The 17171-nt window shown below is 39.9% G+C and overlaps 1 protein-coding gene across 1 annotated transcript in view; it reads right to left on the bottom strand.

Annotated features, from left to right (window-relative positions):
- SUMF1 (sulfatase modifying factor 1) overlaps window positions 1–17171 on the bottom strand; it is a 93999-nt gene that overhangs the window by 9147 nt on the left and 67681 nt on the right. Inside the window, exon 8 of the mRNA XM_054976235.1 lies at window positions 8905–8964. Coding sequence (XP_054832210.1) covers window positions 8905–8964 — 60 coding nt within the window. The remainder of the gene's footprint in view (window positions 1–8904; window positions 8965–17171) is intronic.

Below are 17171 nucleotides of genomic sequence, written 5' to 3'. Positions count from 1 at the left end.
GCTCTGAGCCTGCTCGTGGGGAGGGTGGAATAGAAATTTGAAATAAATAAATAAAATTACGAACAGTGCAAATCAGTCTACATCCTTGCCAACAATGGCTACACAATAACTACTACAAGCAATCTCAACAGCATGACTATCTGCCTACTTAATGTGAAAATCAGCATTACTCATGCAAGATATCAACTATTTTATAAACCTTGGGTTATTATTCTTATTGCTGAGGAAAACAGTTTCATTAGTGGTGGTTCTCGTACAGTCATCAACCATATGTCACCTGATGTAGATTTGGTTGCATGTCACCTTAGCTCCTTATCTATTGTTGATGCTATATGAATATTATGAGTACCCAGCTGCATATTGTTGTTTAATATGTTAAACAAATGTGTCAAACTACACAATGCAAAAAAATAACTCCCATCCACCACAATGTGTGGTCAAGCAACTGGTTAGCACATGATGCATAAGTATCTTTAACACTAATTTGTCCATTTTTTTTAACATTCTGTCAAACAATGACAACAGCATTAGTGCAAATTCATAGCAGTAGAACCAGACAAACCAAAGACAGGGTAAGAGTTTCTACATACTTGGGAGATTTTTCCAGTGCCGAAAAATATGGCTTCCTAAATCAACCGAAAAGGGGAGGGGAGAACAACCTGATGAAGATGGAAGATGATCTAAGAGGCAGGGAAAGGTGAGAGAAGCTGAGCGAGTTAAAGGTAAAAAAAGAGGGGGGGGGATGAAGAAACTGGTCCCCTTAACTCAAGACCCGTATAGCTTAAAGAATCCTGGAAAAAGAGTGAGTTGGGTACGTGGGAAATTTCTAAATCATTCAGCCCACCCATTCATCCTCAACAATTTTTCACAGGCTTACAACTTGTTCCCTTTAATATCAAACCAGGATCAAGTGTGCATCATGGAAAGGCAGTACAGGGGGCCCTCCCACAGAGAAACTCCAGGTTTCTACTGACTTGGAGACTCATCATATGCATATTTTGGTGGGTCTAGGAAGTTATAATGGAAAGGGGGGAACAGGGAACTTGCTCTTTTTGCATTTCTTGATCCAACCCTTGTTTTGCAGTTCATTATGCTGAGACCGTGAAATCTATGGGGGCGAGGGGAGAGAGTTGCAACTCTCTCATTCAGGTGAAGCAGATAAAAGTACCCCAACTAACTACCCTGAGCTAAGTTTCAAGAAAGTAGTAAGTCAAGAAGTATCCCTGAGCCTGTGAACCTGACCACCATCTTCAGAAGTCCTACTCATACTTCATTTACAGACTTATTATTTAACACACAGAGAGAGAAAGAAAAAACTAAGCTATCTTTAGTAAACTTTAAAATGGGTCATATTACTCATCTGTAAAGAAAACCATTATCCAATGGTTAATTTAATGAAATCTACTAATTAATATGTGACATTGATTTCACCCCAAAATAAAACCAGTCCATAGCTTGTGAATTCACTGTAGGAAATTAAATTTTCTTACAGTGGGTAATTTAGCAGATAAAAACACTTAAGTATATAACAAATAGCATCTCCCTCCAACTCATAAAAAAGAGGCATAATCAATAAGATTCACTTTTAATTAGAATAAATGTGGGACATTTTTTTGCTTACAGAGAATTTTACATGAATTTTGTATTGTATTACATTAGGAAACAACCAGTTGGTTTAAACAGTTATGTCACAACACTGAGTTACGTGTTACAAATCAGTTATTCATTGGTAATAATCTGTTTTTTTAAAAAAATAAGACATTCCAGTGCCCTTTACAAAACATTTACAACATCTCTGTCATGTTTTATATTTTAATGCAAGAACAATACTGGTATTTATATCCTGTTTCCCTCCAATAAAAAGGACTCAGAGCAATTTACATCATTAAAACCAGTTAAAATATACATGTCTTTTGCCATAGTTCAGCTTTAACAGAAATGAAGCTTCATGGAGCAGAGTCACCTGGGCTCAGGAGCACATGGTCTGCAGCTGCTAGAGGAGGTAAGGGCTTTTTGCCTTTCTTGGCTGTGGTGGGTTAAGCTGAGAAGCTAAGGGTGGTCCTCTCTAGCTTTGGGGCTTTTTGTGTGTAGTTTTGTGTTGATTTGAGTGTAGTTTTGAGGCTGAGTGTGTTTGGGCTTGATTGTGTTTGAGGCTGAGTGTGTTTGTAAGGCTGCTGGGGGTTGCTGGAGTACAAGCCACACCCCCCCTTTGTGCTCACCTCCTGTGCTTAGCAGGAAGTGACCTTTTGCATTGAAAAGGCAACTGCTGGGCAGGGGCGCGAGCCTTTGGCGCGAGCCGAAGGGCGAGAGGGCGAGAGCTAAAGGGCTCTTGGCCTGTGGCTCTTAGCCGGGGGATCATAGCCGTTTTCTTTCCTCTTAGTGTGTTATTCCTAAAACAGAATAATGAAGTCAGAATGCCAGCAGGGGGTTGGGGGCTTTCCAGTGTATTGCACTGAGTGTCACATGTATGACTATCTGCCTTCTGGTCAGAAGTCCTGGATGTGTGCTCGCTGCAAGGAGCTCCTGGTTCTCAGGGAACGAGTACGTACCCTTGAGGCCAAGGTGGCTGACCTGGAGAAGTGGAGACAGTTAGATAGGCACGAGGACAAGATTCTCAGGGACAGGACAGATGTGTCCCACTCTAAAAATGGCAGCGTTCTTGTTGTCAAGGAGAATGAGGATCTTGTGGAATCAGGGCACCGTATTGAGGATAAGGGGAACATGCCCTCAGAAGGGACCTCTTCTTCAGTTGGTGAGCAGGTTTCCTTTCGCATCAAGGAACCATCCCTGGGTGGGGCGGGAGGGAGGCTCTTGGTAGTTGGTGATTCGATCCTTAGACAAGTAGATAGCTGGGTGGCACAACTGCGTTCTGACCGTATGGTGACTTGCCTGCCTGGTGCGAAGGTAGCGGACATTACGCGTGTTATAGATAGGCTGGTAGATAGTGCTGGGGAAGAGTCAGCGGTCGTGGTCCATGTTGGAACCAACGATGTTGGGAAATGCAGTCGTGAGGTCTTGGAACAAAAATTTAGGCTGTTAGGCAGGAGACTCAAGGCCAGGACCTCCAAGGTAGCCTTCTCAGAAGTGCTACCTGTTCCACGCGCAGGGCCAGAGAGACAAACGCAGATCAGGAGTCTCAATGCGTGGATGAGACGATGGTGTAGGGAGGAAGGGTTCAAGTTTGTTAGGCACTGGGATTCTTTTTGGGACAAGCGGGAGCTGTACAAGAGAGACGGTCTCCACTTATCCCGAGAAGGAACCCGGCTGCTGGCACTTAAAATCAAAAAGGTGGCAGAGCAGTTTTTAAACTAAATGCTAGGGGAAAGCCGACAAGAGATAAAGTGTCTCTGGTTCAGGATGGTTCATCTCAGAGAGATGAAGGGCTAGGTATAACACTTCTACAGGGAGATAGATTAGAGTTGTCAACTGAGATGGAGACAAACAGTGCAGATGACCTAACTACGTCTCGAGGCAAAGTGTGCCGGGGAAGTTACAGGTGTTTATATACAAATGCTAGAAGTGTCCGAGGTAAAATTGGGGAGCTGGAATGTTTAGTGTTGGGCGAATCCATAGACATTGTGGGCATATCAGAAACTTGGTGGGATGAGGAAAATCAGTGGGACACGGTGATTCCTGGATATAAATTATATCGGAAGGATAGGGAGGGAAGGGTTGGTGGTGGGGTGGCTCTATATGTCAGAGAAGGTATACATTCCAGTAAGATTGAGAAGGTAACTGAATTAGATTCGCTTCTGGAAATGCTATGGGTTGAAATTACGGGCCCAAATGGAAACTTAACTGTGGGAGTTTGTTATCGCCCTCCAGATCAGAAAATAGAGGAGGATTATAAAATGATGACAGGATTAAAGATGGCTGCTAAACAAAAAAACTGTGTTGTAATGGGTGATTTTAACTACCCACACATTGACTGGGCCAATGGGTGTTCGAATCGGGGGAGAGAAAGTGAGTTTCTAGACTGTCTCAATGACTGTGCTATGGAACAGATGGTTACAGAACCTACTAGGGGAGAGGTGATCCTGGATTTGGTCCTCAGTAATGCTGAAGACCTGGTGAGAGATGTAAATGTGATTGCACCACTTGGGAACAGTGACCATAATGTTATTGAGTACAACATATGTATAAATAGGAAATTGCCAAATAAGACCAACACAGCCATGTTTAACTTCAAAAGGGGTAACTTTTCTGAGATGAGGGGGTACGTGAAGAAGAAACTGAAAGGGAAAGTAAAAAAGGTCAAAACACTTGGGGAATCTTGGAGACTATTTAAAACTACAATCCTGGAAGCTCAAATTAAATATATACCGCTGGTTAGGAAAGGCACAAATAGGTTTAGGAAAAGGCCAGCATGGTTAACAAGCAATGTAATAGAAGCTGTAAAAGGTAAAAAGGATTCTTTTAGGCAGTGGAAAACTAGTCGGAGTGAGGTTGATAAAAAGGAGCATAAGCTGTGGCAAAAAAAGTGCAAGTCTGTGATCAGACAGGCAAAAAGGGAATATGGGGAATCTTGGAGACTATTTAAAACTACAATCCTGGAAGCTCAAATTAAATATATACCGCTGGTTAGGAAAGGCACAAATAGGTTTAGGAAAAGGCCAGCATGGTTAACAAGCAATGTAATAGAAGCTGTAAAAGGTAAAAAGGATTCTTTTAGGCAGTGGAAAACTAGTCGGAGTGAGGTTGATAAAAAGGAGCATAAGCTGTGGCAAAAAAAGTGCAAGTCTGTGATCAGACAGGCAAAAAGGGAATATGAGGAGCATATTGCAAAGAACATAAAGAAAAACAATAAACAATTCTTTAAATATATTAGAAGTAGGAAACCAGCTAGGGAGGCCGTGGGGCCCTTGGATGACCAAGGCGTAAAAGGATTACTAAAGGGTGATAGGGAAATGGCCGAGAAGCTGAATGCGTTCTTTGCTTCTGTCTTCACTGTGGAAGATAAGAAGTGCATGCCCACTCCGGAAGCACTGACTTTGGGAGGGGTTTTGAAAGACCTGAGTCACATTGAGGTGACGAGAGAGGAGGTTATGCGACTGCTAGATAATTTAAAAACTGATAAATCACCGGGCCCAGATGGCATACATCCAAGAGTTCTGAAAGAACTCAAGTGTGAACTTGTAGATCTCCTCACAAAAATATGTAATCTGTCATTAAACTCTGCATCTGTTCCTGAGGACTGGAAGGTAGCTAATGTTGTCCCCATCTTTAAAAAAGGTTCCAGGGGAGATCCGGGAAATTACAGGCCAGTCAGCCTGACGTCAATACCGGGTAAGTTGGTGGAAACTATTATCAAAAATAAAATTAGTGGGCACATTGATGACCAAAAGCTGATGAGGAAAACTCAGCATGGGTTCTGTAAGGGAAGATCTTGTCTCACCAATCTGTTAGAGTTCTTTGAGGGAGTGAACAAACAAGTGGACAAGGGAGACCCGATAGATATTGTTTATCTTGACTTCCAGAAAGCTTTTGACAAAGTTCCTCATCAAAGGCTCCTAAGTAAGCTCAGTAGCTATGGGATAAAGGGCCAAGTCCTCTTGTGGATCGAAAACTGGCTAATTAATAGGAAACAGAGAGTGAGCATAAACGGGCACTTCTCACAGTGGAGGGTGGTGAGCAGTGGGGTGCCACAGGGGTCGGTATTGGGTCCAATGCTTTTTAACTTGTTTATTAATGATTTGGAATTGGGATTAAGCAGTGAAGTGGCTAAATTTGCAGATGACACGAAATTGTTCAGGGTGGTGAAAGCCAGAGAGGATTGTGAGGCACTCCAAAGGGATCTGTCGAGGCTAGAAGAGTGGGCATCCATGTGGCAAATGAGGTTCAATGTAGCCAAGTGCAAAGTAATGCACATTGGAACCAAAAATCCAAAATATAAATACAAGTTGATGGGGTCTGAACTGGCGGAGACTGACCAAGAGAGAGATCTTGGAGTCATGATAGATAACTCACTAAAAACGTCAGCACAGTGTGCGACTGCCATAAAAAAAGCTAATGCTATGCTAGGGGTTATTAGGAAAGGGATTGAAAACAAATCAGCCGGTATCATAATGCCTCTGTATAAATCGATGGTGAGGCCTCATTTGGAGTACTGTGTACAGTTCTGGTCGCCACACCTTAAAAAAGATATCATAGCACTGGAAAAAGTACAGAGAAGGGCAACTAAAATGATTAAAGGGTTGGAACACTTTCCCTATGAGGAAAGATTGAGGCGCTTGGGGCTCTTTAGCCTGGAGAGAAGACGACTGAGGGGAGACATGATAGAGGTTTACAAGATAATGCACGGGTTAGAGAAGGTCGAGAAAGATGTGTTTTTCTCCCTTTCTCACAATACAAGAACTCGTGGGCACTCTATGAAATTATTGAGCAGTCGGGTTAGAACAGATAGAAGAAAATACTACTTTACACAAAGGGTGATAAACACATGGAATTCGTTGCCACAGGAGGTGGTGGCAGCTACAAGCATTGCCAGCTTCAAGAGGGGACTGGACAAATATATGGAGCAGAGGTCCATCAGTGGCTATTAGCCACAGGAGATAGATGGTATTCTCTTTGTGGGGAGGTGGTGCTCTGTTGTCTTGGTGCTGGAAGGAAGGCAGTGGGAGGGCTTCTGGTGTCCTGGCCTCACTGACAGTCCTTTAGATGGCACTGGATTTCTAGCCACTGTGTGTGACAGAATGTTGGACTGGATGGGCCACTGGCCTGATCCAACATGGCTTTGCTTATGTTCTTATGTTCTTATGGAGATGCTATTTATTTATTTATTTATTTATAGTCCACCTTTCTCGCTGAGACTCAAAGTGGATTACACAGTGTGAGATCAGCACAATCAGTAGCAAGGAATTAAGAGCATAGTGGCTTAGAAAGTTTTAATTTCTGCCCCCTTTATCTTTCCAATTGCCTAGAAAGAATGGTTTAAAAAAACAATGAAAGAAGAACTTTGGCTAGGTCTTCTTTCTGGTTAAAACAGAATTAAACAGATGTTTTAGATGTGAGGTTTTAGATTTGAGAGACTGCAAGGTCAACAAAGCTGCACAGCTCATATAGTACACACTCTATTGTCTTGATTACAAATATTTTTAAAAACAATATTGTTACAGGGGTCAGGAACTGATAGAGGCAGACAAGAGAGACCATCACCAACTTGTTTTCTTTTATTTATTTATTTTACTTTTTGATGGGCTGCTAATTCTATAAGAACTCATTTCTCATAGCCTCAGACTCCAGGATAGTATCAGCATAGTGGGTGTGGAAATCGGGGAACTGAAAGGAAGTGACTCAAGCTTCCAGCTGGAAGCCAAAGAGATAACTTGTGTGTCTTCTGGATAGGCAACCACAGCTTTACACACAGTTTCCTTGAGTCCCAAGCTCTGTCATCACAGTTGTGGCAGCAACAGCCAGCCTCACACTTAGTCATTACAAATGTTTTTAATCCACAGAAGGTCATCTTCAATTTCTTTAAGTGCAGAAATACTATTGGGCACACATGCATACATAGTCCCTTCATTCAGTAGTGCTGTATTTTCATGTTGAACACCGCACTACTTGAGTCTAAATAGACTGGTCAGCCAATCTGTTTGCCATTCATTCCCAAGGAAAGTTGGGCAGCTGTAAGGGAAGGCACAGGAGATACCCAGTTTGTTTATGTATGACTACTGGTTAAAGCTAGTGTGATGTAGTGGTTTAAGTGCCAAACTAGGATCTAGGAGACTCAGGTTCCAATTCCCACTCTGCCATGGAAACTCAGGGTCAAGCTACAAGTGACGAATGACACTTGAACGGCAAGTGTATTTCTCCCTGTTCACTTGCCCTCCACTCAATCCACTTGCCATTCAAGTGTCATTCGTCACTTGTAGCTTGGCCCTCACTGGGTCACTTTGAGGCATTCACTCTCTCTTAGCTTAATTTACCTCACAGGGTTGCTGTGAAGGTAAAATGAAGGAGAGGAGATAAAATGGAAGAGAGGAGAATGTAAGCCACTTTGGGTCTCATGGGGGGAAAGGCAGGATATAAATGAAGGTAATAAAATTAATAAAATAAATCAGGAAACTTTGGTTTAAGAAATCTGGTCAGCGCAATAGGTCCCTTCCCACATCCTGAGCAGACACAAAGGATAAACAACATGTCAGGTATCAGATTGTTCCCCCTCCATTACATTTCTGCTTACCTGTGGTACTGGTTATTGTTCTTTCCTCTCCCATAATTTTATCTATCCACCTTGGTAATGGCAATAATAAGTGTCACCAAACTTGCTCCTGCTTTAGTTGCAATTATATAAGTTACCAATAGTTTCTCCCTTTCACTTAAGAAAACAATTTAGAACAGAAGTTCGTAAACAATGTTATAAAATGCCAGCATTTGAAAGTAAAGGGAGATTGTCAGGTTCCTTCCTTTCTCAGTATATAAAAGTGGGACACCTAAATTGCTATCATGCTAAAATTAGTAGACAAATGTTATTTTATTTCAGCTAATGTTAATGGGAACTTAATTTACCAGCTCATTGTTCCATCAAATATACTTCAATGTATCCATCCAAAAGTGCTTTGAAATTACTGTCATCCAATGCACACTATGAGACAAGCTACTATATGTTTATTTTACTTAGGCCTGGACCTTGGCCCAGTTAAAGGACACTTTTCTCTAGGCCCCAACCGCCACTGATGGGGCCTTCAGAGTGAGAGGAGGCAATAGCCAGACACCCTTCCATCATGCCAGGATCAAATTACATTCATGAAGAGACCTCTCAAGTCATTACTTATGTTTTCAGTTTTTACTAGTTTTTATAAGCCACTTTAAGACAATTTGTATAAATAAAATAAATGAAATAACACCATCATAACTTCAGACTGACAACTGTCTCAGAGATTACAGGGAAGCCTTTCACGTTACCTTGTGGCACATGTAAGATCCACCTTTCTTCACTCTGTCAGTCCCTGTTGGGGGTCCTTTCTGTGGATGGAAGGACACGGATTACTGTTTTTCACTGATACAATAGCGAATAACAATCATATGGGAAATGAATTAGGAATAGAAGAGTAGGGGAGCCTCAATCTTCAAACTGCAGCTGCTTCCTAAACTGGGCGGGGGGAGGGGGATTTGAAAATAATTACAATGTGGAAGACTGGAAGATAGTCCAGTGTGTAATTGCTCAGCTTCAGCACAGCAATGAATACTTCAGCTTCTAATTGCTGCCTTCTTCCATCAAGACTGTGGCATGCTATTTTGGTTGCGCTAGAGAAGCTTACCATGTACAGCTAATAACTCAGTGACAAGAATAAAATTGTGATGATGCATTGAAAAATGTACTGAAATCAGCAGAATGGCATTTTGTTTTTGATCTCTAGCTTGGAGATGCAAAATTTTATGCTCACCAAAAGCCGTATCATCCCAGGGGTTAATTTATTTGATGCCAAAATCCAATTTAATCGATGGATAGCAGAATACTACTTAGAGGGTTCAGCAATATGTAGATCTCACTTTCCTCTACTTTCAGACCTGGCCTACCTTCATTAAACATGGAGGCTATGAAGCAATTGGATAACACCTAACAAATACTTGATTCTTGAAGTGTATATCATAGGTCTTTAGAATGTCCTTGAAAGTCACTCAAAAAGCTGCTTTGAGGAACAATTGTGTAGCTACCAGACACACATTTTCAGATGTGTGTACACACACACATGCACAGTGACCAGAGAAGCTTTACATACAAGGAGAAAGAGGTGGGCCTAACTAAATGGAAATCCAGGCCTGGAGCATTCCAATGCTTTTCTTTGAAATGGTAACTATGTGGGTTTGTGAGATTCATCTTAGGACCATGGCACAAGGGAGGGGGTGGTTCCAGAGAGGTTCCATTTGCCCCACTGAGAGAGCAACATACAGGCAACAGATTAAACTTCCTCTTACCTACAACATTGTCCCAAGTCAAATCTGGTCTCACAGAACTGCTATCCACAAATAACGAACAATATGCATAAATATGGTAATTGCTGCCATTGTTTTTGCTGTTGTGGTTTTACAATTTTCTGTTGTTAGCCACCCTGAAGCCTTGTATTAGCCAAATAGAAAGGCACACATATTTTCATGAATGAGTCTTCCACAGTGCCCACAAGGTAACAGAAAACACAGCATTCTTAAAAATGCAGACATTCCCCCCTCCCCCCAATGTAGCTTGCTTTTCAAGTAGACAGAAAATTGCTTCCATAGGGCTTCACTGATTATTTATCTTTCATCCTGTAAATTGGAAGGGAAGATCCATTGCAAAGCCTCTCACACCCTCAGCTTCTCTCTTGGGAATGATCATTAGTGGGTGCCCTGGGAAGAAATCTTCAGCACAATTTCTAATGGACAAGACACTTCAATCCTGAAAGTGCAACACTGAGAAAAGCATCTTTTCCCTTAGACCAAACATTTGCCAAGTGCAACCACTCTAGGACTTTGGGCTTTAATTAATAAGGATTACTGGTCAAGCAGTAGTATTTTAGCCAAATTCAGTCATTTAGCCAAACCCAGTAAGGCATTTCATTAACAGAGAATTAAGGTAAAATTATTCTTCATTGTGAGAAGGTACCAACTCAGAAACTATAATATTCGGCTAATCCTAGAATTAATCTTTAGGCATAACAGGTTTGCCGTATGACTATAAGCAAAGGATAGAGATATACTGCTCTAATTCTAATATTCAGCTTTGTAGTTTAGAGAAGTAAACATTCTGTACCAAAACAGAATGCAAATTAAGTACCTTAATAATAATTTTGCATAATTTATTGTGTTAGTCATGTGAAGGGGAAAGGAACTACTTACAGCAATGCAGCCACATTCCTGACCTAAGGAAATACATAAAATACTTAACCGTAAAGAGTTTAGGCCAGCTACAGGCAGCTGGTCTTGAAAAGAGCTGTTTCTCAGACTATATGACCTTCCTTCCTCCTGCTCCTGCAAGCTATGCAACTGGTGGGATTCTGGGCTAGCAATCACTGTGCTTTTGTCTTTTGGACCTCTGGACTTAAGCGCTTAAGCTCCCATTGGGATTCTGAAACTTGCTGAAGGTAACATCTGGAACAAGTTCAGGGATTTCGAATGATTGTAGCCTAGCTTATACAGCCTGTTGCTGTTTTGTGCTTCTCCATATACTTCTTTGTTTATTTTTGTAGGCCTTTGCAGTTTTCTTTAATAAATGGCTTTTCCTATATTGGTGTGGACTTATTAAGAGTTGTAGCTTCAATCCAAATCCTATTCTTTGGCCACTTTGCTGCATGCAACCTGGTTAATTGATTTTGGAACTCAGCCTGCTGGGTGCCTACCTTGCAGGGCTGACTTTTGTTTATTTAGCGCACAATCTCCAGTTGTGGGGTTAGTCAAAAAGGCTGGTGGCAGCTTATTACCCTGGCAATGAGACTTCACTTGCCAGGGTAATAAGCTGCCACCAGCCTTTTTGACTTCACTTGCCAGTCTTTTCATGAAATTCTGCCCTTCAACACCCATAGGGGACTAACATCCCCCCTGGGGACCCAGGCAGGCTTGCCTGGAACCTCTACAGGCCCAGTTTCTTGAACTGGGTACCTTGCAGCTGCATTGTATTAATTTGATAAGCATCTTCACCATACTCCAATACTAGAAAAGTAATGAATAGACTGTATTCCAGTTCTACAAAGAGTTTTCCTCTGTGGTTATGCTTATAAAAATGGTAACTTTCATTACTAAAACAATGGTTTGATTAACTGGATTTTTTATGTCCCCCCCCCCCCCCACACACACACTCACACTCTGTTGCAAAGAATATACGAAGTATGCAAGGGTAGCACAAGGTAAAATGAAAGAGGTTTTGGCGAAAAAGGATGAATTAAAGTGAAATGCAGATTGAAAAGCAGGATTAGTAAACAACGCTACATTATTGGATCACTTGAGCTATAACCTCCCAAGCCATCTACTGCATTACACAACATTATCCTCTTAATAGAATCCTTTTCAAATATAAATATTTTTTCATTAGATCTACAGAAATTCTCTAGGAAGCAGAAAAACTTCACAATGGAATCATTTCTTTTCCTAGCCAGATATTCTTTTCCTCCCTAGCTCCTGTTACTTTTTCTCAGCTATCTGACCACTATTTCCACCATATTTTATAAGACCACCTCTATGATCTCCCCTGATGAAGAGTTAAAAGTTTGGGGACTGATTCTGGATTCTCAATGGCTAACAATAAACAAAAAACCCTTGAACACAAGGATCAATGTGTAGAAGCCAACAACAAAATGAAATAGAGTGGTTTGGATCCTAACTATTGCTAGTGAAAGACATAGCTCTTATTAGGCATTGACAGTGGAGGATGGAGGAGCAATTTTGCCCTCTTGCTCGTCCTTATTGCAGTTCCCTGACCCCCATGACTATTAACCCCACATGGGTCCTGCAGTCCTTGGAATCTAGTTTCTGAGGGTTGGGAAAGAGTGCTAGAGGGAGGAGAATACAACGATGCTTTCTGTTGGTAGTAGTTAGAGTCCACCCCAATATATCAGAATTTAAAACATCATTCACCATAAAAAAACTCTATACCACGTCTGTTAAAGTTTACTAAATGAACGCATGTTGTAATATTATGTACAAGTCCACCAACTGGTGCCCTGACAACTCTTTAGATGCAGCAAGTTTTTATTTTTTTTTTAAAAAAAAATTTTTATTGGATTAGAAACATATAATAACAATTATAATCACATTCTTTAATTTCTTCTAATTCTAACCCCCTCCCTTCCCCCCCCTATTTGTTGACTTCCAACAGTTTTCCAACCCCCTATCCACTTTCCCTCTACTCCCTTCATACTTATTTTATTTTATTTATTTATTATAATATACTTTCAGATTCTTCTAAGCACTATTTCCACTTCCTTTCACATATAGATTGTCATATAAGTTGTCATATAAATAAAAACCTCTTAATCTATCTTCTTCATTAAAACTACTAATAATATTCATTTTGATAACCTGTGTTTTGTCTTACTCCTTCTATTCTCTTCGATATGGGACAAACAATTTGCCCCCCTTTATACATCAATTCCAATACTGCTATACACATACTTATTATACACACTTATTGTCATTTGCTTAGGCTTCTATTCTATATATTGTTCTTTATCTATACATATACCATAAGTCTAACAATTAGACCTATCTTTAAATTTACGTATGTATGTATATATTCACTCTATGTTATACGGTTATCTTTCCAAAAAATATAGATTAGTTAATTTCTATCCCAATAATTCTCATAGTATCAACACTACTTAATATAATACTTAAAAATCATATAAAGTTGCTTAGAATTTTTCCATTAACTCTCCACCCCCTCGGTATAGTCACTTCTCTCCTCCTATGTACCTCAATAGTTTTCAAACTGCCACAGTTCTCCTCCCCCCTCCCATTTTTTCACCAGATATTGTTTCAGCTTTCCCCAGTCCGTGTTAAACTGCCCTGGATCAAGGTCTCTCAGTTTTCTTGTCATTTTGTCCATCTCCGCCATGTACAGCAATTTGTAAATCCAGTCCTCAATAGTTGGCACTTCTTGTACTTTCCACTTATGCGCATACAAAAGTCTGGCTGCTGCCGTCATATAAAATATCAATGTCCTATGTTGTGCTGGAATGTCTTCCATTCCCAAGTTCAGTAGCAGGAGTTCTGGGTTCTTATTAACTTGAAATTGTAAAATCTCACTCATTACTCTTATTATTTCCCCCCAGTACTGCCTAGCTACCTCGCAAGTTCACCACATGTGATACATTGATCCCTCATGTTTTTTACATTTCCAGCATTTATTAGACATATTCGAGTTCCCTAGCGCAATCTTCTTTGGCGTCAGATACCAACGGTAGATCATTTTGTAAATATTCTCTTTAATATTGGTACATGTCGTGATTTTCAATGTATGTTTCCACAAGTATTCCCACGCCTCCATTGTTATTTCTTTGTTAAAGTTTATAGCCCACTTCACCATTTGCACTTTGACTATCTCATCTTCAGTATACCATTTTAACAACACTTTGTAAACCTTAGAAATTTCCTTTTGGTCTTCTTGTAAAATTACTTTCTCTAATTCTGAGTCCTCCATCCTTATCCCTCCCTTCGCACAGTCTGAGTAATAAAGATCTCTAACTTGTCTATATTGAAACCAGTCGTAATTTGGAGACAACTCTTGTTGCGTTCTTATTCTTATTTTAGAAGATTCTATTTGTGTTATCTCCTTGTACGTTAAACACTGTTGTTCTTTGTCGACCGTTCTTGGATCTATTACTTCATATGGAACCACCCAGGAGGGAATTCCTTCTTGTAGGTATTCTTTATACTTCTTCCAAATTGTGAAGAGGCTTCTCCGAATGTAATGATGCAGAAACATAGAATCTGCTTTTACTTTATCATACCATAGGTATGCATGCCATCCAAATAATTTTTTGTATCCCTCTAAGGCCAGCAGTTTGCGATTTTTCAACATGATCCAATCCTTCAACCATACCAGACAGATTGCATCATAATAAAGTCTCAAGTTGGGCAGTTGCATTCCCCCTCTTTCTTTTGCATCCTGTAACACTTTCATTTTCACTCGAGGCTTCCTGCCTGCCCACACAAACTCTGATATTTTCCTCTGCCATTTATCAAATTGCTTGGAGTCCCTAATGATTGGTATCGTCTGTAACAGAAACATAACTCTTGGTAACACGTTCATCTTAATTACTGCAATTCTTCCCAGCCATGACAAGTTCAGTCTATTCCATTTAATCAAATCATGCTCTATTTGAGTCCATAATTTCTCATAATTATTCTTGAATAGATCTATATTTTTTGCAGTCAATTCAATTCCCAAATACTTCACCTTACTTGTTACCTCACAATCTGTTATTTCCGTTAATAACTGTTGTTTTTGTTTGGTCATATTCTTACATAAAATCTTTGATTTCTTTTTGTTTACATAGAAACCTGCCAAGTCTCCAAACTCTTTAATTTTTTCTATTACCTTAGGCATGTTTTCAATTGGATCTTCCACAATTAACATTATATCATCTGCAAACGCTCTGACCTTATAGGAAAAGTCTTTTATCTTTATACCACGGATTGCATTGTCTTCTCGAATCTGCATCATCAAAATTTCAAGAACCAAAATAAACAACAATGGGGATAGCGGGCAACCTTGTCTTGTACCCTTTCCAATAATCAGTTTTTTAGTCAGCTCGTCATTCACCACAATTGCTGCACTCTGGTCTCTATAAATTTCTCTCACTGCTCTTATGAACCTTTCCCCCATTTGTAGCTGTTCCATGGTGGCAAACATAAAGTCCCAGTTCAAATTGTCAAATGCTTTTTCAGCGTCTACAAAGAAGAAACCAACCTCCTTATCACATCGCCTGTCATAATATTCTATAGCGTTTATAACTGTCCTTAGGTTGTCTCTAATTTGTCTATTTGGTAAAAAGCCTGCTTGTTCTTCTCCAATAACTTCAGCTAGCCATCCCTTTATTCTCTCCGCCAAGATCTTTGCAAAAATCTTATAGTCATTATTGAGTAAAGAGATAGGTCTGTAGTTTTTGACATTGGTCAAGTCCTGTCCTTCTTTGGGGATCAATGATATATTTGCTTCACTCCAGGTATCTGGGATCCTTTGGTCCCTCAAAACACCATTGATCACCTCTTTTAGAAACGGTACCAGTTCATTGGCCATTGCCTTGTAAAACTTAGCTGTAAGTCCATCAGGCCCTGGTGCTTTTCCTAAGTTTGTTGACTGTATTGCCTTCCTTATCTCTTCTTCTGTTACTTCGCTGTTTAGTTTAACTCTCCACTTCTCGGAAATTACTGGAAGCTTCATTTTCTCCAAATATGCGGCTATCGCATCTTTATTCACTTCTTTCTTATCATACAATTTAGCGTAGAATTTATAAAAGGCTCTGCTAATAGCGACCTGTTCCAAGTGTACTTTATTGTCATCACATATTTTATTTATTATCTTTTTCTCCTTTCTTTTCTTCAATTGCCATGCCAAAAATTTCCCAGGTTTATTCGCCCCTTCAAACGACTTTTGATTCAGTCTTTTAAGATTCCATTCCAGTTCTTTATTGTTCATAGCCGTCAACTGCTCCTGAAGGATTTTAATATCCTGATATATTTTCTTTTTCCCTGGTCTTTTCTTCAGCTGTATTTCTTTGGCTTTTATTTTTTCCATAATCTCCTGTCTCTTCTCCTCTTTTTTCCTTCGAAGACTTCCATTTAAGTCCATTAATACACCTCTGATTACTGCTTTATACGTGTCCCATACCTTATTGGTTGGTACTTCTTGATTCATGTTGTACTGTATGAAGAATTTAGTCTCCCTTCTCAACATTTCCATATTTTCTCCCTCTTGCAACAAATCCTCATTTATTCTCCATCCTTTTCTCTTAATTCTTTTTCCAAACTTCCACATAATTGGGTTATGATCTGAGCCTACCATGGGCATTATTTCTGCTTCCTTAGTCCAAAGTACTAAGTCCTTTGAGGCCCAGATCATATCAATACGCGATAAGGTAGAATGTCTTGCAGAGAAAAAGGTATATTGTCTGCTTATGGGATTCTGCGTTCTCCACACATCTTCCAACGCTTCCTGTTGCATTAATCCAAAAAAAGTCTTTGGTAATAGTCCTCTTTTCTTTTGTGTAGTGGCTGATTTCTTATCCTGTTCCAAATTCGTAACTCCATTGAAGTCTCCTGCAAGTATTATCTGATCATATGAAAGTTCATCTAGTTGCTTCTTTAAATCCTCAAAAAAGCACTCTTTAGCTCCATTAGGTGCATATATTCCAATCACCAACACTTTCTTTAAATTCCAAATACATTCCACTGCTATAAATCTGGCTTCCCCATCTCTAATTATCACCTTTGGCTGCAGCTCTTCTTTTATATATAATACCACTCCCCTTTTTTTCTTTTTTGAGGCCGCTACAAATTCAATGCCCAATTTACTTACTTTAAGGTATTTTACGTCCTGATTTCTAATATGAGTCTCTTGTAAGCAAACTATATCACATTTCTGTTTTAATAGCCAGTGGAAAATACTTTTTCGCTTATTAGGTGAGTTGAGTCCATTTACATTCCACGATAAAACTTTGCACTCCATATTCAAAGCCTTGTTGTTGGTAAGTCTTTTT

This window comes from Eublepharis macularius, chromosome 4 (assembly GCF_028583425.1).
Source record: "Eublepharis macularius isolate TG4126 chromosome 4, MPM_Emac_v1.0, whole genome shotgun sequence".
Taxonomy (NCBI): Eukaryota; Metazoa; Chordata; class Lepidosauria; order Squamata; family Eublepharidae; genus Eublepharis; species Eublepharis macularius.
This window is presented reverse-complemented; position numbering and strand designations above follow the sequence as displayed.